The 23,981-nt window shown below is 36.3% G+C and overlaps 1 protein-coding gene across 5 annotated transcripts in view; it reads right to left on the bottom strand.

Annotated features, from left to right (window-relative positions):
* The window catches only part of LOC106882356 (ubiquitin-like modifier-activating enzyme 6), a 417,419-nt gene that overhangs the window by 275,698 nt on the left and 117,740 nt on the right, over positions 1–23,981 (bottom strand). Inside the window, exon 1 of one of the 5 annotated variants that reach the window (XM_089358754.1) lies at positions 18,559–18,626. The exons of the other annotated variants lie outside the window; for them this stretch is intronic. Within the exon in view, the coding sequence (XP_089214880.1) occupies positions 18,559–18,611 (53 nt within the window). The 5' untranslated portion in view covers positions 18,612–18,626. Of the gene's footprint in view, positions 1–18,558; positions 18,627–23,981 lie in introns of those variants that run through there. 5 annotated transcript variants of the gene reach the window in all.

Here is a 23,981-nt window from a genome sequence, read left to right as displayed (position 1 = left end):
GTTTGATGATAAGCTCCTTGAGGCATTACTTAAAGAAAATCCTGCATAATCAGTTGAAGAATTGGAAATAAAGCTTAGTTCAAACCATACAACTGTTCATCGTCATCTTCAACAACTTGGAAAGGTTCTTAAACTTGGAAAATGGGTACCTCATGAATTGTCCAAAAGCAACTGCAAATCCCGAGTTGACATCTCTTCCCTCCATTCTCGTGAACTCATTTCGCCCTTTTTGGATAGACTTGTGACTGATAACGAAAAATGGATCTACTATCGAAATGTTAGACATCGTAAACAGTGGCTTGGTAAAAGGGAAAAAGCTCAACCACATATATATACACGACGGGCTTCTTCCAGTTTCCATCTACTAAATCCACTCACAAGACACTTGCCCAAGGTGTCATGCAGTGGGACTGAACCCGGGATCATGTGGTTGGTAAGCAAGCTACTTACCACACAGCCACTCTTGCACCTACTGTCAGAGCTTTAACAATACAATACACATGAAATAGTTCCTGAAAGTGGCGCACCAGAGTTGTATTATAAACACCACACGGTACATATACTATGGGGCCTCTGAAATCAACCTCTGTTCAGTTCATACTTTCTTAGTATTTCCCCCCTACATCTGACACCAATATAACACTAATTAATGTAACAATATCCCAATTACGTTAAAGATGACAGTAGGTATATGTTCACAACCTCACCAAACTGCTGTGTTTTACTAGCCTATAGGGTAGGTAACATACTACCAGTTTGTTTGATAATTCTTACTTGCTAATCATAAGAACTCAACTCTCACTGACTGCTCAACTTGCTGGAAATAACAGCTACATCTACCTCAAATTACACTCTACCATCTTGGAGGAGGAGAGATATATCGGATGGTGTAATCCTATATATACTGTGCATAACAGCACCTATGCACCTACATGTAAATAAAATAGTGTGTGTGTGTGTGTACAAATTCAGACACACTCCTATATACATTGTTTTTCATGGCAAAAGAAAAGTGTCCCCATGATGATGAGGGGGAGGAGGGGAGAGGGACGGGGAGATGGAGGGTCCATATCAATGAATATTTGATTGAGAAATCTATCAGCTAGCATTGACACCTTCATATTTATGGAGTGAATAGTGAAACCAAACTTGTTGCTATGCATCTACTCACACAATATGATAACATCTCCATTTTCTCTCTCTCTCTTACTCACTAACATTTGATGGAAAGTAACAGAATTTCAATCTTCTTTTTTTCATTTTGCTTAAATTTGTCCTTTTCCTTTTTTTAACTGGTTTGTTAGTGAACATGTCAGACCATTGCTTTTAAGGGTCCTACTCAACTTTATAGATTATCTGGCAGTTATTTTATCAGTCTTTAAAGAGATGTAGTTCACTGGGCTGTTACTCATTTCCAGTCGAATAGACTGAAGCAATGTGAAATCAAGTGCCTTGCTCAAGAACACAGTATGCTAGCCAGTACAGGAATTGAACCCATGACCTTACGATCACGAGCTTAACATTCTAACAACATGGCTATACTCTGCAATGTCAAAATCCTAATAATTACACACACACACAGAAAGAGATAGATGTAAATATATATTTCAATCAAAGTGTATAATACTACTATAGGTCCATCATGGCCAACCTAACCAATTGGTTTCACATTGGGTATTTAAATGAGATGTTAGACATCTAACATCCAGTTTAATATCCAATGCAAAATTGAATGGTAAGATTGGCTGTAATGGATCTCTAAAACTGTGCACTTTAATATACCTACTCTATTGACAAATACATGAATGCATATTTTTTCTGACTTATGGATTCTTAAATGACTATATAAGTTGTAACAATGAAGTCAAAACAAATAGTGATGTTTTGAAATCATTTAATATGTATGTCTCATTCTACATAATATATAATAGGAAATGCAACCATTATGCAAGACCTTCAGTGAAATGTTTTAACTGATGAAGGTTTGGCATAACAGCAACATTTCCTATTATATATTTCACAGACCTGAAATGTACATATTAAATGATTTCAAAATACCACTGTCTGGTTTGACTTCATTGTTACAACTTATATGACTTGATGCCAGTACAAACCGGGAGGTCTAGACTCCACTTATGTGGATACTCTGATAAGGATTTGAATAGTTTTCTATATTTGACTGAAGTCAAAAATTCTGGTCCTGTGCAATGCTTCTTGACATCAAGTTACACATGTGAAATGATTGTCACCCTCATTCAAGCAGTTTCATGCAATTCCAATATCTTATGAGAACATGTTTGACCATGGGGGAAAATAGCCTTATTTGGAAATATATTACAAGTTACATTAGTTCACTTCAAACCACGACAAGGGAACATATTACACTCTATACTCACCTAATGTTTTATACAGAAGTTCTAACACTAAGCTATTAGTATCACTGTATCTAAGCGAAATCTTTATATATATATATATATATATATATATATATATATATATATATATATACACATGTGATGCACAATTTCCATCTACTAAATTCACTTACAGGGCATTGGTTGGCTGAGCACTACAAAAGAAGACAATTGCCTAAGGTGCTGCATACTGAGATTGAAATGAAAACCTTAACCACAAGCTATGCCTACACCTTTGTGGGAAAAAAAATTAATATTGAATCAATTAAAAAAATGAAAAACAAATATTACAATAGAAACTAGCACAAAATTCCCTCTTTCTTAGGTTTTGCACTATATCTTTGTCACACAGGAATTTTCAGGAAATATTGTTCAAATCTCAGTTTTGGAACATCTGGTTGTGCTCTAGATCACTGAATGAGTTGTTAGGTCACCATGCATAAAGAAAATGTTATTGTGAAAAATAATCAACTTTGGTTCTTTCTTAGTCAATGATTTGACATAATTAATATGGTAGACTAAAGGAATCCTATTTAAATCCAATTTCCTGTTTCTGCTGATTATGTTTATTTATTAACATTATGTAAATTAGGTTTTTAATTACAAATTGGTATTGCATTGACTATGCTTTTCAGAAAGTCTGAGCTTCATTCTTTTTCATCCACTCCACTTTTCATTCTGATGTTTCAAATTAAACCAACATAAGATGTCATTGTAATGATCATCTTCCTATCATTATTATTATTATTATTGTTGGTAGAATCAGTTGCTATAGAGATGATGTTCCAAGCAAAGCAGGTCAATGACTTGATTCCAATCATAAGCTGACATCTGTTATTTCACTCAATGCTCATGGAAAACCTACCAACATACCAAATTCTCAACAACCCTGCTACTATATATGTATAAATATATAATGTGTGTGTGTGTGCGCATGTGCACATGTGTGTGTGTGCATCTATATATATATATATATATATATAAAAGAGAGGGGAGGCACAATGGCCCAGTGGTTAGGGCAGTGGACTCGAGGTCATAGGATCGCGATTTTGATCCCCAGACTGGGTGTTGTAAGTGTTTGAGCAAAAACACTTAAAACTCCACGAGGCTGTAGTAGGGGGTGGTGGCGAACCCTGCTGTACTCTTTCACCACAACTTTCTCTCACTTTTTATTCTTGTTTCCATGTCACACTGAATCTCCCCAAGAAGTACGTTAATGGTACACATGTCAGTGGAATGCTCAGCCACTTGCACGTTAATTTCACGAGCAGACTGTTTCATTGATTGGATCATCTGGAATCCTCATCGTCATAACCGATGGAGTGTCGTAGTAATATAAAAGAGAGATTCTGTCCATTTGTGTTTGCGTTTGTCCCATAAAGTGAAAGTAAATGGTTCAAGGGAAGCAACACTAATTGTGCACAAACTTTTGATGAACTGCATTGAGGCAAATATTCTCACTTGTTGTGGTAAACGTGACACCGTCTTCGTTCCTTGCATACCAGTTATACCATCTAATGTCCTATTCAAATTTAAGCCCTTACCGTTTCCTATCCCACTTTCTTTTGCCATGAGCATTAATAAAAGTCAGGGCCAAACACTAAAAGTTGCTGCATTGCAACTTGAAGAACAAACAAAAGTTCGTATATAAAATCCATCGTTTTTTCTACTTCAATTATTACATGTTTTTCTCTTATATAATACACACATAGAGGTCGAGTAAACCTAAATCTGACTGACAGGACACAGCATTTGTAATTTCATTGGACTATTACTTACTGTTGCCTTACCTTTCATTCTTGTAATATAGTGTCAGAATTTCATCACTAACACTGACAGGACACAGCATTTGTAATTTCATTGAACTATTATTACTTATTGTTGCCTTGCTTTTCATTCCTGTAATATAGCGTCAGAATTTCAGCACTAACACTGACAGGACACATCATTTGTAATTTCATTTCACTATTACTTACTGATATTCCTAATCATAAAAATGTTTACTAAAAAAAGACCGTCAAAAAATGAACACCAAACAAACACACAACATGCAATGCTTTTTCTATATCTCCAATACTACTATTGCCTAATTTGTCTCAACAAAAATTATGCAATGGTACAACACTAATTGTTCACTCACACAGCATTTGTAATTTCATTTCACTATTACTTAGTGATATTCCTAATTAAAAAATGTCCACTAAAAAAGACCATAAAAAAATGAACATTCAACAAACACACAATGTGCAATGCTTTTTCTATATGAACAGTGATGTTCCACTTGACCTGCAGTCTTTTCAGTGCCATCACAGTCAACTAGATTCCATAAAGCTATTCTTCTATATGATATACCTATTTTTCTAGCTTCTCGGCCCCGAGAAACAGTAAAAGTAATTACCTGATGAACGATGGGTATTACTGTTAGTATATGTATATATATATATATATATATATATATAGGCGCAAGAGTGGCTGTGTTGTAAGTAGTTTGCTTACCAACCACATCGTTCTGGGTTCAGTCCCACTGTGCGGCGCCTTGGGCAAGTGACTTCTACTATAGCCTCGGGCCGACCAAAGCCTTGTGAGTGGATTTGATAGACGGAAACTGAAAGAAACCTGTTGTATATGTGTGTGTGTGTGTGTCTGTGTTTGTCCCCCCCCCCCAACATTGCTTGACAACTAATGCTGGTGTGTTTAGGGAAACATTCATGTTACTTCATGTTGTGCCTAACACACATGTAACCTGAGTTAACCATTTTGTTACTCTATTTCTGCTGAAACACACTGCCTTCATTTCAATTAATTTTGAAAATAATGAAACTATAAAAATTAATTTGTCCTTATTAATCTGGTATTTGAAACATAAATTAACATGAAATTTCAAAGGAAGGTTTTAATTTAGATAAGTTTAAAAGAAGATGTGCATCATAAAAATAAGGGCAGTCTCAGGTGACTTAGTATCAAAAGGGTTAAAGAGCAACTCTCAGGACTTTGCTGACATTTACATCAAATAATCAAGAGACTAGCATCAGAGAGCATTCAATGAAGCAAGATTACAACCCACTTTAAAATTTTGGGATACATCCAAAAATTTCCCTATGAAAATTATTTTAACATCACAGCTTGTTTTGTCACCTCTAAAAGTATACAGGCTTGTTTATAGATAATGAAAAGGACAAGATAATAATTGATACTGAACCTAAGTGTTAATGTGTAAACCAAAAATTTGCAGAACAAAGTGAATTGGCTCCTCATTGCTGAGGTCAGTAATTGAACAGAAAAGAGCCACCATTATTGTACATTGGATGTATTCTTTTGAACTTGAAAGAAAATAACAGGCAATCTAAGACAAATGTAAATAAAATAGATATGCATTGTCTCCCCAACAATCAAATCTCTATCATTCTTTTACTCCTACTACCATCCATTGATATTCTTTCTCTTTTCTCTTCTTTCCTTCTTCACCTGCCAATGTTTTTTCTTTGTTTTTGTTATTTCTTTCTTTGACATAGTTTTATCTGCTCCCTTAACTAACAAGATCAAACATTTCTTAAATAAACAAACAATGGGGAAACAGCTGAGTTTTATAAACATGCCCAGGAGGGTCAAGAGAATACAATTATTTCCTTGTCTAATGAATCATAATAGAAAAGACAAAACAACAACTACAAAACTTACCCCTTAATAATCTGACAAAATTACACACCATTGTTACAGATGAATAAGTATTGGAAATGAGGGGGTGGAACAACTGGAGGTAGATGGGGGTAGACAGTAGCAAAATATAATAACAGGAGAGTAGTGAATGATTGTCTAGGAATCTCAGAAGCCATTTCTCAACAATACTACAAATATTGATTGTTATTAATGCCACAATACTAAAATATAGAGTAAATAGCTACATGAAGCACTGCCTTCCATACTCCTCACGTTTGAAGTAAAAATATTTAGCAGAATATTATTATTATTATTATTATTATTATTACATTTGTATTATCATCAAGAGAGCCATACATAACAACATCACTAGACATCTTGTACTTAATTTAGAAATCATCATCATCACTTGTAGTAGTAGTAGTAGTAGTAGTAGTAGTAGTAGTAGTAGTAGTAGTAGTGATATTGGTATTGCTCTTGTTATTATTTCAGCTTCTTTACATTCCGAGTTCCAATCCCACCAACCTTGCTACATTCTAAGTTCAAATTCCACTGAGGTCAACTTTGCCTTTCATCCTTTCAGGGTCAATGGTACTGAATAACATTAAAAATTTCTCATCTTGTACCTAAGTCGAAAACCATTATTATTATTATTATTATTATTATTATTACCATTATCATTACTATTATGGCACTAAGCTGGGAGAATTGTTAGCATGTTGGGCAAAATGCTTTGCAGTATTTCTTCTGGCTCTTAACATTCTGAGTTCAAATTCTGCCGAGGTCGACTTTACCTTTCATCCTTTCAGGGTTGATGAAATAAGTACCAGTTACACACTGGGGTCCATGTAATCAACTAGCCCCCTTCCCAAAGATTTCAGGCCTTGTGGTTATAGTAGAAAGAATTATCATTATTATCATTATTACTATTATTATTCTCAACTAGAAACTGTTAGAGCATCAGATAAAATGCCTTGCAGTATTTATGTGAGTGTACACAGTATGTGTGTGTGTGTGTGTGTGTGTAATACACACACAAATACACATATAAAGACTATAAATATATGTACACATACACACACACATAGATAGATAGATATATATGTACACACACAAATGCGTGCTTACATATATATATATATATATATATATATATATATATATGAAAAAGGAGGTATGCACATGTTGCATGAATAATATAAATTTCTGTGAAAGACACAGTATTGGTTGTGAAAACAAGTGAGTGTGGAAGTATTTAACATGATGTATCCAAGAGAGACAACATCACTCACTGGTATGGACATGTGATGTAAGTGAGAGACGAGTGCCATTGTTGGAAAAGTGGTAATGGTGGTGTGGTGGTGGTGGTGGTGGTGGTGGTGGAGTAGCTACAAAAGAAAGAAACTGAGGGAGGAAGTATGGGAAGAAGTAATGAGGTCATATCTCAGGATGGTAGATCTTGTAGATGAGATAAAACACCAAGATGGGTGGTGATAGGCTGTACAGCAAACTTATCTAACCTATGCCAGTATGGCAACAAAAAAACAAACATTACAATGTCAATGATGATGATACATACATAACTCTGTGTGTGTGTGTGTGTGTGTGTGTGTGTGTGTGTGTATGCGCGCGCTGGTGTGTGTGTTACTAAATCATAAGAATTTTTTTAATAAATTTTTGAGAGGACATCAAATAATTCTTTTTTAGAACAGTGGATCTTGAAGTAAATATGTACATGCTATTATTTATAGCATGTAAACATTGGGTTGGAAAACCCTTTTTGACAAAAAACAAGTCCAAGACTTCTATTTATAGCTTTATGTGCTTCAAGATCCACTGCTAAAAAAAGAATTTTATACACACACAAACACATACATATATATATATATATATATATATCACACACACATACACCGTCGTTTAACGTCCGCTTTCCATGCTAGCATGGGTTGGACGATTTGACTGAGGACTGGTGAAACCAGATGGCTACACCAGGCTCCAATCTGATTTGGCAGAGTTTCTACGGCTGGATGCCCTTCCTAATGCCAACCACTCAGAGAGTGTATTGGGTGCTTTTACGTGTCACCCGCACGAAGGCCAGTCAGGCGGTACTTGCAACGGCCATGCTCAAGATGTTGTATTTTATGTGCCACCTGCACAAGAGCCAGTCCAGGGGCACTGGCAACGATCTCGTTCGAAAATCCTACGAAGGCCAGTCAGGCGGTACTGGCAACGGCCACGCTCAAAACGGTGTATTTTATGTGCCACCCGCACAAGAGCCAGTCCAGGGGCACTGGCAACGATCTCGTTCGAAAATCCTACGAAGGCCAGTCAGGTGGTACTGGCAACGGCCACGCTCAAAACGGTGTATTTTATGTGCCACCCGCACAAGAGCCAGTCCAGGGGTAGTGGCAACGATCTCACTCGAAAATCCTACGAAGGCCAGTCAGGCGGTACTGGCAACGGCCACGCTCAAAATGGTATATTTTATGTGCCACCTGCACAAGAGCGAGTCCAGGGGCACTGGCAACGATCACGCTCGAAAGTCCTTAGACATGCCGCGGGCACAAGTGCCAGAAAGGCGATGCTGGGCACAGGTACCATCACACATTCAATTTCGCTTGCACCAATAAGTCTTCGCAAGCTGAGTTTCATGTCCAATTTAACTCGATTTCGATTTCACTTGCTTCAACAGGTCTTCACATGTGGAGTTTAGTGTCCAATTTAACTCGATTTCGATTTCACTTGCCTCAACAGGTCTTCGCAAGTGGAGTTTAGTGTCCAATGAAGGAAGGTACGCCTAAGTGGACTGGCTGAGGCCTTAGATTTAGATCTCACTTGGCTTGCTGGGTTTTCTCACGCACAGCATTTGGCAGAGTATCTACAGCTGGATGCCCTTCCTAAACACCAACCACTCAGAGAGTGTAGTGGGTGCTTTAACGTGCCATCGGCACGAAGGCCAGTCAGTCAGGCGATACTGGCAACGGCCACGCTCAAAATGGTGTATTTTATGTGCCACCCGCACAAGAGCCAGTTTAGGGGAACTGGCAATGATCTCGCTCGAAAGTCCTTACACATGCCGTGGGCACAAGTGCCAGAAAGGCGACGCTGGGCACAGGTGCCATCATGATTTCGATTTCGCTTGCCCCAATAAGTCTTCGCAAGCTGAGTTTCGTGTCCCAATGAAGGAGACGACGTTGGCATAGGTGCCAGTCGTCGAATTTAACTCGATTTTGATTTCACTTGCCTCAACATGTCTTTGCAAGTGGAGTTTAGTATCCAATTTAACTCGATCTCGATTTCACTTGCCTCAACAGGTCTTCGCAAGTGGAGTTTGGTGTCCAATGAAGGAAGGTACGCATAAGTGGACTGGCTGAGGCCTTAGATTTAGGTCTCACTTGGCTTGCCGGGTCTTCTCACGCACAGCATATTTCCAAAGGTCTCAGTCAGAAGTCATCGCCTCGGTGAGGTCCAAAGTTCGAAGGTCGTGCCTCACCACCTCATCCCAGGTCTTCCCGGGCCTACCTCTTCCACAGGTTCCTTCAACTGCTAGGGTCTGGCACTTTTTCACACAGCTATCCTCATCCATTCTGGCTACATGACCATACCAGCGCAGTCGTCTCTCTTGCACTCCACAACTCATGCTTCGTAAGTTCAACTTTTCTCTCAAGGTACTAATACTCTGTCTAGTATGCACACTGACATTACACATTCATCGGAGCATACTGGCTTCATTCCTTGTGAGCCTACGCATGTCCTCAGCAGTCACAGCCCATGTTTCACAGTCTGCCTTTTACTCTGAGTGAGAGGCCCCTTGTCACCAGCAGAGGTAAGAGCTCTCTGAAATTTGCCCAGGCTATTCTTATTCTAGTTTAAACGAAGGAGGGAGAAGAGAGAGAGAGAGAGAGAGAGAGAGAGAGAGAGAGAAAGAGAGAGAGAGAAAGACGGGGGGGGGAATGAGAGGGACAGAGTAAAGCAGGGCCATCACTATTTGAGAGAAATGGTAGTCATAGAAGCATAGAGGGATCGAGAGAGCCAGACATGACGGGAACTAAATATAACGACATTGTAATGATACGGACAGAATAGTGAGCTCTGTGGTAAGGTGTATGAATCAGAGCAAAATATGAAATACCGGCGAGGCTGAAACAAAAACCAAATCGAACTTATCTTCTAGCCATGTCACTGAGCTTCATGTGTATACACACACAGACATGCACACTCACACAAAAGCATACATTCTTATACAAACATTCATTGCTACATATATAAAATTATCCTGTAGTATTAAACGTCATCAGTATTTAATGCTAATATATGACCATATTGATATCAGTTCCATGCGTCTTGGATCCAACACCACTCTATGCATACAACCAGCACACCATCATCATCATCACTAACTATTGACCAGTTTCAAGACTGACCATTCCACTGACTGCACAACCCAACTAGTTAAGGTAGAGCAGTGCTTGTTAAAATTACTTAATAACAATAGTAGTTTGTATCTTTGGCACAAAGCCAGAAATGAATGAAGAGAGAGAGAGAGAATAGTCTATTGAATTAAGCCCCTGCTGTGTATTTTATTGACCCCCAGAGGAATGAAAGACAAAGTCAATACCAGTGTGATTTGAACTCAGAACACAAAGATAGCAAAATTGCATTAATCTCGTGCTCTACTATTTCTGTGACTTTATAATTAATAATGTTGATGGGGATACTAGCCATGATGACTTCTTTTATTTGTCCCAAGAGCAAGAAATGAGAGGGGTCACTACAAACATAAATTACAAAAACAGTGGAGGAATGGGGTTCAAAGAACTAATTCTGAAAAAAAACAAAGAACACAACACAATGTGAAGCGAATGAAATGAACCATACCAATATAAGAAGCGGGGACAACCACCTAGGGCCAATGAGGGAAGCCCACAAAACCAAAATTACATTAACTCCCTCGAGCATATACCCCCCACCTAAATCTGTTTTCCAGCCTCCACATAGGTTGTATGTATAAGGTGATGTTGCAACTTTCATTACAGTACATGGAATTTGCTGAATAGAAAAGGAAATTTAGAAGAATGTGCAGACCCTATAATCTAGGGATACAAAAACAATGAAAACAAACAAAAGAACTTTCCCTACAAAAGAGTATGAAACATTTTTTGTTAAGTTTGCTTGAAACACCAGCTTAATCATTGGAAAATTAGTTATTTTATGAAATCTCTCAAATTTGTTTGTTCTTCTTAAAATCAATTAAAACACAGTTTATTTAAACAGAAATACAGTCAAGAACAGCATATATGTTTTGGATATTGTCAAAAACCACATGGAAAAAAAAGGATTCCCAATTGATGTATCAATTCTAACAGAGGACAATTCATGTTTGGAAGAAAAGGAGAAACTACCTAAATATAAACAACTGGAGATCCAGATCAGCTAAACAGAAATACAATCAAGAACAACATATATGTTTTGGATATTGTCAAAAACCACAAGGAAAAAAAAGGATTCCCAATTGATGCATCAATTCTAACAGAGGACAATTCATGTTTGGAAGAAAAGGAGAAACTACCTAAATATAAACAACTGGAGATCCAGATCAGCTAACTATGAAGACTGACAAGAGAGATATATCCGCATAAAATTAGGCGTCTGGGATGGAAGGGAATGATAACAAATCCAGCAGACAGACACATAACCAGAACTCCCTCAACAAACACATAAACATCATACACAAGAAATAGCACCACAAGGCATTGCACATATTACTCTTAATATATTGCACCTTCCCTCTCCACCTTATGCTACTTCACCTCACCTTTTTTCTTTTCCTTTCTTATTGCTATTTTATCTTGTTTCTTTGTATTTAAATGTTATAATTTAAATTAATATTATGCTGTAAATAAAATGATTTATATATTGCAAAATAAAAAAGATGAAGTGTATGCTTCACTGATAAGGTCATAATAAAATTGAAACGTGCAGAGTTTTAGAAAACAGACTCAGAGTAAAGTGAAACATGTAATAAAACTACTACTACTACTACTACTACTACTGATGATGATGATGATGATGAGGATGATAATGATTTCAAATTCTAGCAGAAAGTCAGCAAGTTTAAGGAGAGGGATAAGTCAATAGCATCAATCTCAGTGCTCAGATGGCACTTAGAGCTGGAGGAAATGTTGCTAAGCATTTTGTTTGATGCTCTAATGATTATGCCAGTTCACCACTATGAGTGATGATAATAATAATAATTGCATTTAATACAGGTGCAAAGCTCAGGGAGGTGGGCTGGCAGAAATGTTAGCATGCCAGGCAAAATGCTGAGTGGTATTTTGTTCATCTTTACATTCTGGGTTCAAATGCTACCAGGATCAACTTTGCCATCCATCCTTTCAGGATCATTAAATAAGTACCAGTTGAGCACTGGGGTTGATTTAATTGACTTAGCCCCTCCCCTGAAATTGCAGGCCTTGTGCCAAAATTTGAAACCAATATAAGTACAAGGCTTGAAATTTTGAGGGAAGGGGCTTAGTTGACATCATCAATCCCACTACCTGACTGGTACTTTATTCTATTGATCCCAGAAGGGTGAAAGGCAAAACTGATCTTAGTAGCATTTGAACTCACAATGTAAAGAACAAGAAGAAATGCTGCCTAAACATTTTATCTGATGTGCTAATGATTCTGCCAGTTCAGTAATAATAATGGTTTCAAATTTTGGCACAAGGCCAACAATTTTAGGAGAAGGTGGGTGTGCTAGTTGATTTCCTTGCTCCCAGTACCTAACTGGTCATTTATTTTATCAACCTGAAAGGATAAATGACCTCTGCAGGATTTTGAACTTAGAATATAATGTTTCAGAACCATAGGGTATTTTTACCAATGCTCTAATGATTCTGTCAGTGTACCACCCTTATGCAGTTGATGATGATGATGATGATGATGATGATGATGATGATGATGATGATGATGATGATGATGATTCCTTCTATTTTTATATTCCTTTAATAATAGTACTTGACAATGGTATTATGCTACATATTTCAAGGGAGGAGTATATCTAATTGAACTGATCCTAGTACAAAACTTTCGTTACATCTCTGCCAACAATAACAAGAATGAGCCAATGAAAGAGCTCACTGGTGATCCTTAGTGATCTTTTAACCTTTTAGATATAGCAGCCAAATCACATCCCCATTGTTTTAAATACAGGAAAGACACTTTAGATAATGAAGTTTTAGATGTCCTTAAAAAGACAAGGTAGTCACCTCTGAAATACCTGTGATGACAGGTCTGCTACACAGATAACTATGATGATGTTAAGACTGCAACAGCATTGTTATACATCTAAAATATTGTCATTGTCATTTTAATGTCCAGTTTCCCATGTTTTCATGGGTCAGATGGAATTTGTTGAGGCAAATTTTCTCAAACAGATACCATTCTTACTTGTTTCCAAGTAAGTAAATATTTTCCCAAGACCAGACATGCCTTGGAAGATTGGAAATGAAAGACACTGCTTGCATGATGAAGACTCTTGTTGACAACCATTGCACAAAGTCAAAAAGACAGCAACACATACACACACATAGTTTCTGTTTATCAAAATCCACTCATGAGGTTTTGGTTGGCCTGAGGCTATAACAGAAGATACTTTCCCAAGGTGCCATGCAGTGGGACTGAACTTGAAACCTTGTGACTGGGAAGGAAATTTCTTGCCACACACCATACCTGCAATGGGTTTATTAAAATTATTAGCAATGATATTTAAGAGAATGTTTGTTTCTAAACTGTTCGTAGAAATCTAAGATATTTCATAAAAACACAAAAGAATTTATGTCACATGCAGAAATACTTGTGTAGTTCACTCATCTGGTAGCCCTGCTCTTATTTTAATGTTATTTAAACATTTGGGATGTAAATCAAACAGTTGCTTTTAATTATTATATTTCTTTTTCTTTTTTTTTCTCTGGTGGAAATAGTTTTCTTTGAGTGAATAAACAATGTAAAGGTCTTGATGTTCTGGCTGGAGGAGCAAGATTTATTGGAAATATGATGTGTAATGGATGGTCTGTGAATATGTATGTCTATGCTGTTTTTCTTGCTTAGGTAACTATTTTTCTTGGCTTTTATTCAGTATTGAAGGAATCTCTCCACCCACAGTGGTAGAAAAGGAAAAATAAAATGTTATAGCTAAAAACAATAATAATTATAAGAAAGAAATGGAAATAACAAATAAAAAATAAGGCAATTTCATAAAAGAAAGAAAACATAAAAAAACAATAAAAATACTGATATCTAGTTTATGATAAAGTATCTTGTGTGTGAAATAATTTGGATGGAGCAGCAGCAGCGGTGGTGGTGGTGGTGGTGGTAGTAGTAGTAGTAGTAGTAGTAGTAGTAGTGTTGGTAATGATACAACAGGTCAAAAAGTTAGGTAGTTAGGGAGTGTGTAGAAGTTATCCAGGTGGATAACTGCAGAATCACTTTTGGAAATTTGTAATGAAAGAAAGGAAGACAGAAAGTAAGGAATGAAAGACGGTATGTAGGTGGTGAGTGGAATAGGCATAGGGTTGGGAGATTCAGTTAAAAGGAGAAATGGAGAGGAAAGAAAGAATGAAAAAAAAAAAGATAATTTACAGGAATGTCCAGTCTCATAATCTTGGAATATAAATAAAATAAAATAAAGAAAAACAAGCAAAAAAAAAAGGGAAATTTGTGTTTTGGAATGATTCAGAATGGAGTCATTATAAACTCATTGGCAGGAAACTTATTAAAGGTGAAACAGGCAATTAAGTAAGATATGAGGGTTAGTTGGTTTAATGATCAACCTAGCACCAACCACTACATACACAGGTCATATACTGGCTACAACAAATATATATATCGCACAACAAACAGCCACACAACAGATGTCTTGCCCATCACACATACTCAAAGACCCCAAGACTTACATGTACACACATACGTGCACAACATACAAAATCCCCACAAACACACACACACACATACATATATACCATTAGACACTATACAACATACACAACACCATCTAAAAACCCGAGTCCCCTTCCCCTCACTAAACATATTCTCTCTTACTCTCTCTCACTCACACACTCATCATTAGACACTACACAGTGTTCATAATCTACAACAAACAGAGCATACACAACCCAATGATATAAACCTGACATTTACTTCTCAGGCAGAAAACTAGGAATCAGAGTTCAGTATATTATTGTAAAAGAAACACTTTTTTTTTCAGACATTTTGATAGGGACTAGGGATGTGGGTTGTGTTGTTGATAATGTGGGCAGGCATGCATGAGGGTGGGGGATGATAGATATGGTAGAGTGGTTGATGATGGTCGAGATGATGCGTAGGTGTTATTAATTGTGAAAGTGCAAAAGAAGATGATAATGGGGTAAGGAATGTGTGATGGGTTAATAGCGAAGGTAATGATGTGGGGGCTACTGTTGATAGTTAATGCGGAGATGTTACTGATAAAAGTGTTGAGGTGGGATGGTTAGTAAGTGGTGGTGGAAGTAGCAGTAGTTATGTGGAAGGAGTTGTTGAAAGGATCTTTAATAAACAGCCATGGGGATATTGATAAGAAGAGAGTAAGGTCATGATGAGATTGTTGGTAATGTAAGGATTAGTATCAGAGATCTAAGAAATTATTGACAGAAGCAGTATGTGATGGACATTAATGGAAAAATATACAGTTTTATTGGGAAATATGGATATCAAAAATGGAGCAGAATTGAAATTCTTAATCAAATCTAATGCCCAATTGCACACAAAAATTGACCAGTGACTATGATAATGATGATAGTGATGGTGGTGTTGATGCAGAAAATGGTAATGATCAAAATATCACTTGGCAGACATTCATAACCTTCAAGAACAGGCAAGAAAATGTCTAGAACTATAGGCAAGAAAAATCTACTTTCTCTCCCTGAACATTTGTCAAAACTCCAACCCTTCAAAACAAACAAAAGAAAATGCCACTTCACTACTCAAAAAAAAATTGCCTCAATAATTAATATTCAAGAATGCATAACTAAAACCATCAGGCTTCAACATATCTGATGCCTTCTCATAGAGACTACACACATACCACTGTAAATTAAAGGACTAATGAACTAGTTATGTATATTACAATTAATATATTTTATAAAATGTTTGATTTTACAGGATTATAATAAATACAGTAAATGAATCATTTATCAGTTTTGATAAGTGATCCAGTTGTTTGATCAATAACATATCAATCTGCTCATTATATTAGAATATAAGTGGCTGAGTATTCCACAGACAAGTGTACCTGTAACATAATCCTCAAGTAGAATCCAAGTAGTGCAGAGCTGACAAGACTAGCACTTTTAATTACAGGAACAATTCACCCACCGACTGGCTTCCACAGTCTGTCCATCCAATTTCAAATCACAAGACTTGGTTTGGCATGAGTTTATGGTAGAAGATATTTACCCAAACTGCTGTTGCACAAAGGGATCAAACCCTCAACATTCCATAATTGCAAAGTGAACCTTTTAACCAGTCATACCTGGGTCATACCTGTACCACAAACATGTGACAGACTACACCTTAAATAAAACATCACATTAAATGTATAATTATATTGGTTTCAAATTATTGGCACAAGGCCAGCAATTTAGGGGGAAGGAGTAAGTCAATTACATTGACCCCAGTGCCCAAGTGGTACTTACTTTATCAACCCTGAAAGGATGAAAGGTAAAGTCAATCTTGGCAGAATTTCAATTTAGAACATAAAGATGGATGAAATACTGCTAAGCATTTTGCTTGGCATGCTAACAATTCTGCCAGCTTGCAGCTTTAAAATGTATTATTACATTAAATCCTTTTGTTACCATATTTCCAGTGAAATATGCTACCAATGTTTCAGTTAATTTTTTTTAAAATAAGGAACAATTTTAGTAAAAAAAACTTTGTCATCATAAAGCTGGTATTTGGAACATAAATTACCATGAAATGTTGATGAAAACTTCTAAACAGGAAATTTATAACATAGAATCAGGAACTGTCTCCAACAGTGTAGCATCAAAAGGATTAAATGTATTATTACATTAAAATATATTATTACAATTAACACAGCACATATGCAAGACTTATTAAACCATGCTGAAGCTTAATATCAGTTAATTCTTATTGAATACTTTTCTATGGGGAATCAAAGAATTCAACATTAGAATGATAAAAACTTTCTTCGGATTCAATTCCAACAATCTTTGATTTTCAGTTTAACAAAAATAAATTGAATTCTTCTTACTGAATCATGTTTGGAAATGTTTCAAGATCAATTTTTATCTAATCTTATAGTTCTCACAATACTAACTAGTTTTTTTTTCCAATAGCCATGAAAGAAAATCAGGCAATTAGTTTGTTTTTGATATGAAGCACTGCTTGAAGCAACATTGTATCTCACAAACTAAAATGTAGACATCTAAGTACCTTGTTTCTCCAACTATCAGTGGTTAAAAGCATTGGGCTCGTAATCACGAGGTAGTGAGTTCAATTCCTGAACTGAGCTGTGTGTTGTGCTTTTGAGCAAGTCACTTTATTTCACATAGCTCCAGTTCACTCAGCTGTAGAAATGAGTTGCAACATCACTGGTGCCAAGCTATATAAGCCTTTGCCTTAGCCTTAGATAACATTGGTGGCATGGAGAGGGGAGGCTGTTATGCATGGTGAACTGCTGGTCTTCCATAAACAGCCTTGCCTAGACTTGTACCTTGGAGGATAACTTTCTAGGTGCAATCCCATGGTCATTTATGACCAAAGGGGGTCTTTACCTTTTATACTCCTAACAATTTCATAACAATAGCTTTTGAGTTTAGGTTGTTGTTGTTGTTTAACCCTACATCAACATTGATTGAACTGATTAATGATCACAGACATTCTGACCATGACAATTCCAGTGTTTAGGCCTGCATTGTCAAATGTACTTTTGTCTTATTTATGGTGTGATTTAAAGGAAATTTAGCTGTTGTTTCTAGCAGGTTGAGTGACCATGTAGAGGATTCTTTGTTGTCTCATTAGGTTAAAATGAGGTCAAAAAATATATCTGTTACATTGTTGCTGTGTGTTGGTTGGTATCAGAAGTCTGAGAGGAGTGGACCTCCAGGTAAAAACAGTCACTAATCTTCCAGCTTTTATATTCTAAAAGTAGTCGGGAGAAGGATAGCAGGCCCCTACAATGCTGACCAGTGATGTAGCTGGCATTCAGCTTAAAGATTTATAAGTTGATGTCTTCCTGCAAAATGTAGAAGAGCAGGATTCCAGAGGAATTTTAGTTCAAGGGAATAAGGACTAAGAGAAATGTTTCGTGTGGTCAGGACCATGGGGTAGTGTGGGTCAGGTACGCAGCTAGATAGTTAATTCAGAAGATTGGCTATCATCATAGTAGTGATAAAATGAGATGAGAGAGGAAAATGCTCACCAGAGGGAAAAGAGACATTGTGGGTTAGAAATACATCTACGTGGTAAATTCATACGGTTGGAGGCTATTGTAGTAGCAACAGAAGAGGTGGTAAATTCATAAGGCTGGAGGCTATTGTAGTAGCAACTTTTCAAATCAGTAGTTAATGAATTGATGAATAAATCATAACCTCATTGTCAGACAGTGAAATGACTTATCTTTGGATGTCATCTGGAATGTATGTGTGTGTGTGTGTGTGTGTGTGTGTGTAGCAGTACTATCATTTCATATCTATGAGAGCAGTATGGTAATATGGGGGAGGAAAGGGTGTATTTGAGCTTTAGAGGTAAAATTTGGTGGGGCCAACAATTGCATCTTGTAAAACAATTTCATAATTTATAAATGACAGAAAATTTATCCCAACACTAAAGCAGAAGCAAAGAGACTTTTTCTTCTTTGCTCGCTGAGTCAAGAGGATAAGACAGAGTCCAAGACCTTTGCAAAGACTCCAAGAACAGAAACGTTAATGTTCTATATAAACTGTTGCTGGAAAGACATTAGCAGGTAGGAGATTCCAGAGATTATGAGAAGGAAGGGCTGAACATAGCAGTTAATGTAAAGCTTGGGAGATAGATGTAATAAACATGATGAGAGGAGGAGGTATAAGTGGGTTAGGGGTGTTTGAGTGCAGGAGGTAAGAGACTGGCTAGCTCTGAGGAACAAAGTGGAGGAAACAACATACCTGTGGGCCAGAGGCCAGAGTTTGTCAGTTCATCATTAAATGAATGCAAGAATGTGGTCTAGGATGTCTGTGTGCATAGTAGCAGCACTGTCCTAGATGAGGAGGGAGAGGAGGAGAAGTACTCTTCTGTTGACCTCAATGGAGCTTTTCAGAGTGTCAGCAATTGTTGGGGGATGAAATATTTTCTGGCTCTGAAGAGACTGAATAATTTCTCTCCTTTTATTGTATTAAACATCATGAGGCTTTTAATATCCAACTTTCTAAAGCATGTGGCAGAAGTATTAGTTTATTAATCTCAAATCCTGAAATGTAATTAATTACATTGTATTTTTTTACATATGTACTTGTTTTGAACTCCGATATACCTACTCATGGTACCTTTCCCAGTCAGCACATGGGTACATGAATAAAGGCAATGGTATGTTGCTAACTTGTCAGCAGTAATTCTTGGCCACTAAGTTTTCAAAGTGATCTCTCTCAGAGTATTTGCGGCCTGAGTGACTGAACCATGTGTTAGGCAACATCCTGTTTTGTTGACCTTAGTTCTGAGTTCAGATCTAACGCAAGTCAACTACATCCTTCACCTGTAATATACTGACATTGAAATTATTGACTCTTTTATCTTTTACCTGTTTCAGTCGTTAGATAGGGGCCATGCTGGGGCACCACTTTGAGTTTTAATTGAATAAATTGCCCTCAGTAGTTATGTTTTTTGGAGTTTTTTTTAAAGTTTGATACTTATACTACTGGACTCTTTCATCAAACTGCTAAGTTATAGGTACATAAACAAATCAACACCAATTGTCAAAGGGTAGTGAAGTGACAAACACAAACATGTGCACACACACAAACACATATATGATGGGATTTCACACAGTTTCCATCTAACATTTTAATTCAGAAGGCATTAGTCAACCTGGGGGTTATAGTAGACGACACTAACCCAAGGTGTGTTATACTGTAGAGTTGAACCCAAAACTTCGGTGTTGCAAAGTGAGCTTCTTAACCACACAGCCATGTCTGCACTAACTTTATACATTTCCTTAATAAAAATTGATGTTGTTCCTAAAAACAGAAATCAATATTACAGTTGGTGAAAACAGTTTCATCAGACAATGTTAATTGATCAATAAGCAATGATGTTTTGAATTTAGCTGTGAAATCCAGGATCATTCCTCCTTTTTATTTTTGAAGATAACAAATACAAGTGAAGACCAAATAGCCAGTTTACTGACTCTCCATTCATCCTTTCTCTCTACATGTTGGTGACTTGGCCCACAAGGGAGCATTTATGTGTACATTCATCCTGCTAGACAGCAGTAAATCTCTTTCCAATCATACACTACTTTCTTAAAAAAAAAAGACAATAGATAATGTAGTCTCTAGACACTCCTAACTAGAAGAGATGGTCACAGTTGCAAAGGCCTGGTTCAGAAATGAGTTGCTAACCCGGGTTAAACAACAATATACTGTTGATATTTGAACAAAATTTGAAGAGATCAATTGACTAATATATGACATTAAAATATTCATAAATTCTTTGAGTGGGAAAAGTTTCAAAATTATTATTATCATCATTATTATTACTATTATTCAGTTAAATATGTCTTCTATGCTGGTATAGGCTGGATAGTTTGACAGGACCTAACAAGTCAGAAGACTATGTTGAGCTCCAACATCTGCTTTGATATGGTTTCTACAGCTGGATACACTTACTAATGTCATCCACTTTACAAAGTGTATTGTGTACTTTTTAACATAATACTGGCACAAGAGAAGTCACCTAGCAATTTACAAGACAAAGGAAAAGACCCCTCATCTCAGTGGCATTGTAGCAGAAAGCGAAGTGGGTCTATGCAAGGTGTTGAAAGCCTAAAATATGATAGATGGACAGCCACAGGCATCTTGTTATAGAGGAGATACATGCTACCCACATGATACAAAAGTGGGTGAGAGTAAGTAGAAAGAAGACAAAGATGGTGGTGATAAAGGTGTGAGAGTATACTCTCAAGAGACAAACTATTATTATTATTATCAAGGTGGTGAGTGGGTGGAATCGCCACTGGGCCAGACAAAATGCTTAGCAGCTTTTTTACCAATTTTATGTTTTGAGTTCAAATGCTGCCAGAATTAACTTTGCCTTTTATCCGTTTGAGTAAAATAAAAATAAGTACCAATTCAACACTGGGGTCAATGCAAATGAATTACCCCCTCCTACAAAATTGTTGACCTTATTCCAAAATTTGAAACCATTATTACTATTATTATTATTATTATAAACTCAAATATATTTCAATCAAAATTGACTCAAGCCATGACTAACTTAATAGTATAACCTGGTTCAATGCACTAAGACATTTTTAAGGGAGTTTTTGTTCACTGAGATATATCCAGGTATAGGTGGTTTGTCAGGTGTCCCTTGAAGAAATTTGTTCAGATATCATTTTCTTCTTTGATTTGTTTTGGATAATGTTAAATAGAGCAGACCCTGTTAAGGGAAAGTTACAGTTGAAGAGGGTTCTAGATGATCCAATCAACAGAACAACCTGTACATAAAATTAATGTGGATGTGGCTGAGCACTCCACAGACACATGTACCCTTAACATACAGTAGTAAGCAAAAAAGAGAACGATTAATATTTTGTTAAATGTCGGAAAAGCTTGTGAATGTACAAATTTGCAAACACGGTTAACCATTAGCTAAATTCTCTGCATAGCAGTATTTTGTGTCTTTAAGTTTTGAGTACAAATTCTGCCATGGCTGACTTTGCCTTTCATCCTTTCAAGGTAAGTACCAGTTGAGTACTGGGGTCCCTGTAGTTGACTTACCCTCTCCCCTGAAATTGCTGGTCTTGTACCAAAATTTGAAATCAAAATTATGTAGTCTTATATTTATTGTGTGCTTTCACTGCACTACCAAACCACAGCTCCATGTGTTTTGGGTATGTGCTATGGTTTGCCTTGGTATTTTTACTTCTACTATCATTATCTTTTATTTTTTACTTGTTTCAGTCATTAGACTGCAGCCATCCTAGGGCAGTGCCTTGAATTTTAATCAAATGAATCAACACCAGTACTTATTTTTAAAGCCTGGTACTTATTCTATTACTCTTCTTTTGCTGAACTGCTATGTTATGGTGACATAAACACATTAATACTAGTTGTCAACCAGTTGTAGGGGATAAATACAGACACACACACCACATCTCTCTCTCTCTCTCTCTCTCTCTCTCTCTCTCTCTATATATATATATATATATATATATATATATATATATATATATATATATATATATATATAGCCATCCGGTTGCACCAGTCCTCAGTTAAATCGTCCAACCCATGCTAGCATGGAAAGCGGACGTTAAACGATGATGATGATGATATATATATTGAAAGTCCTCTACATAAGACATATGCAATGCCTAGCAGTGCTATTTTGTATATGATATATGTATATTTCACAATTCCAGGGGTTTTGATTATGCATTTGTATGTGTTTTGATCATACCTAAAGCACCTATTATTAGAGGAACTATTTCTTTTAATAAGCCCCTCATTTGGGTTATTTCTATTTCCAGATCTTTGTATAACGATAGTTTCTACATTTCTCTTAGAGATTACAATATTATTATTATTATTATTATTATTTATTATCATTAATATTATTATTATTACATATATGCAAAACAGATCAGACTGTTGGAAAAAAATTCTTCTTCTTATTATTATTATTATCATCATCATCATTATTATTTACAGATTCAATTTGTCTGCATGTTTTTAACATTTGTTTTCTTTTGAACAAATTTCAATTGTAGCATTATTGATTTGGACAAGTTGTAAACAACAAATCATTATAATAATAATATTACTGATAATTACAAAAATTATTATTATTATTATATTGGTTGAATTGAAATCTGATCAGCATTCAAATTCACAACATCATTGTTTGATGAATATTAAGTGACCTCAGCTTCAACCGGTACAATGAACAACAAGCCACTACACATTGTTATTACTAACTGAAGCTAAACTCTAGAATGACATGCGTCGGAAGAATTAGAGCTGTTACAGTACAATTTGAGGTTACATTGTTTTTGTTGACTTTTCAAACATAACTAGAGTGTGTCTGTATAGGTGGGCAGATCAATATTTGGGAATCCACATGAAAATAAATTCAGGAAGTGAAACAACATCAGCATACAATAAGGGACTTAATTAATAGTTGCTATTTGGGGCCAATTAATGAAGCAAACACAAGGAAAAACATAAAAACAAAGGGAAAAAAAAAGAAGAAAACTACCATTTTAATTATATTATTGCAGGTTATCTATTTTGGTACAATCCAGAAGAATTGATATTAGCAGAGAAGAATAGGCAATTTTCCATGTTCAGGCCAGAAATTATCTTTTATGTTTGCGTCAACTTCATAAAAATGAAAGCCACATAATATTAAAAAAACATTCTTACATTTGCTGTTGTTGATGAACCCCGAGGTTCAGGCTTGATTAAGCTTATGACTAAAAAATATTTCAGCCATGACTGGCTCATTGGTTCCCCTCCTCCGGACATACTGTATCTAGGATAACATTATGTAATATGTCCTTCTGTTCTAAAATTGGTATGGTGTGCCTTGAGAAGATTAGGCTGCTATTCCTAGCAGGTCAAGAGTCTGTATAGAGACACTCTTGTTGCT

This window comes from Octopus bimaculoides, chromosome 10, assembly GCF_046866305.1.
Source record: "Octopus bimaculoides isolate indiv1 chromosome 10, ASM4686630v1, whole genome shotgun sequence".
In the NCBI taxonomy this organism is placed as follows: Eukaryota; Metazoa; Mollusca; class Cephalopoda; order Octopoda; family Octopodidae; genus Octopus; species Octopus bimaculoides.
The sequence above is the reverse complement of the archived record's forward strand: the minus strand, read 5'-3'. Positions and strand labels throughout refer to the sequence as shown.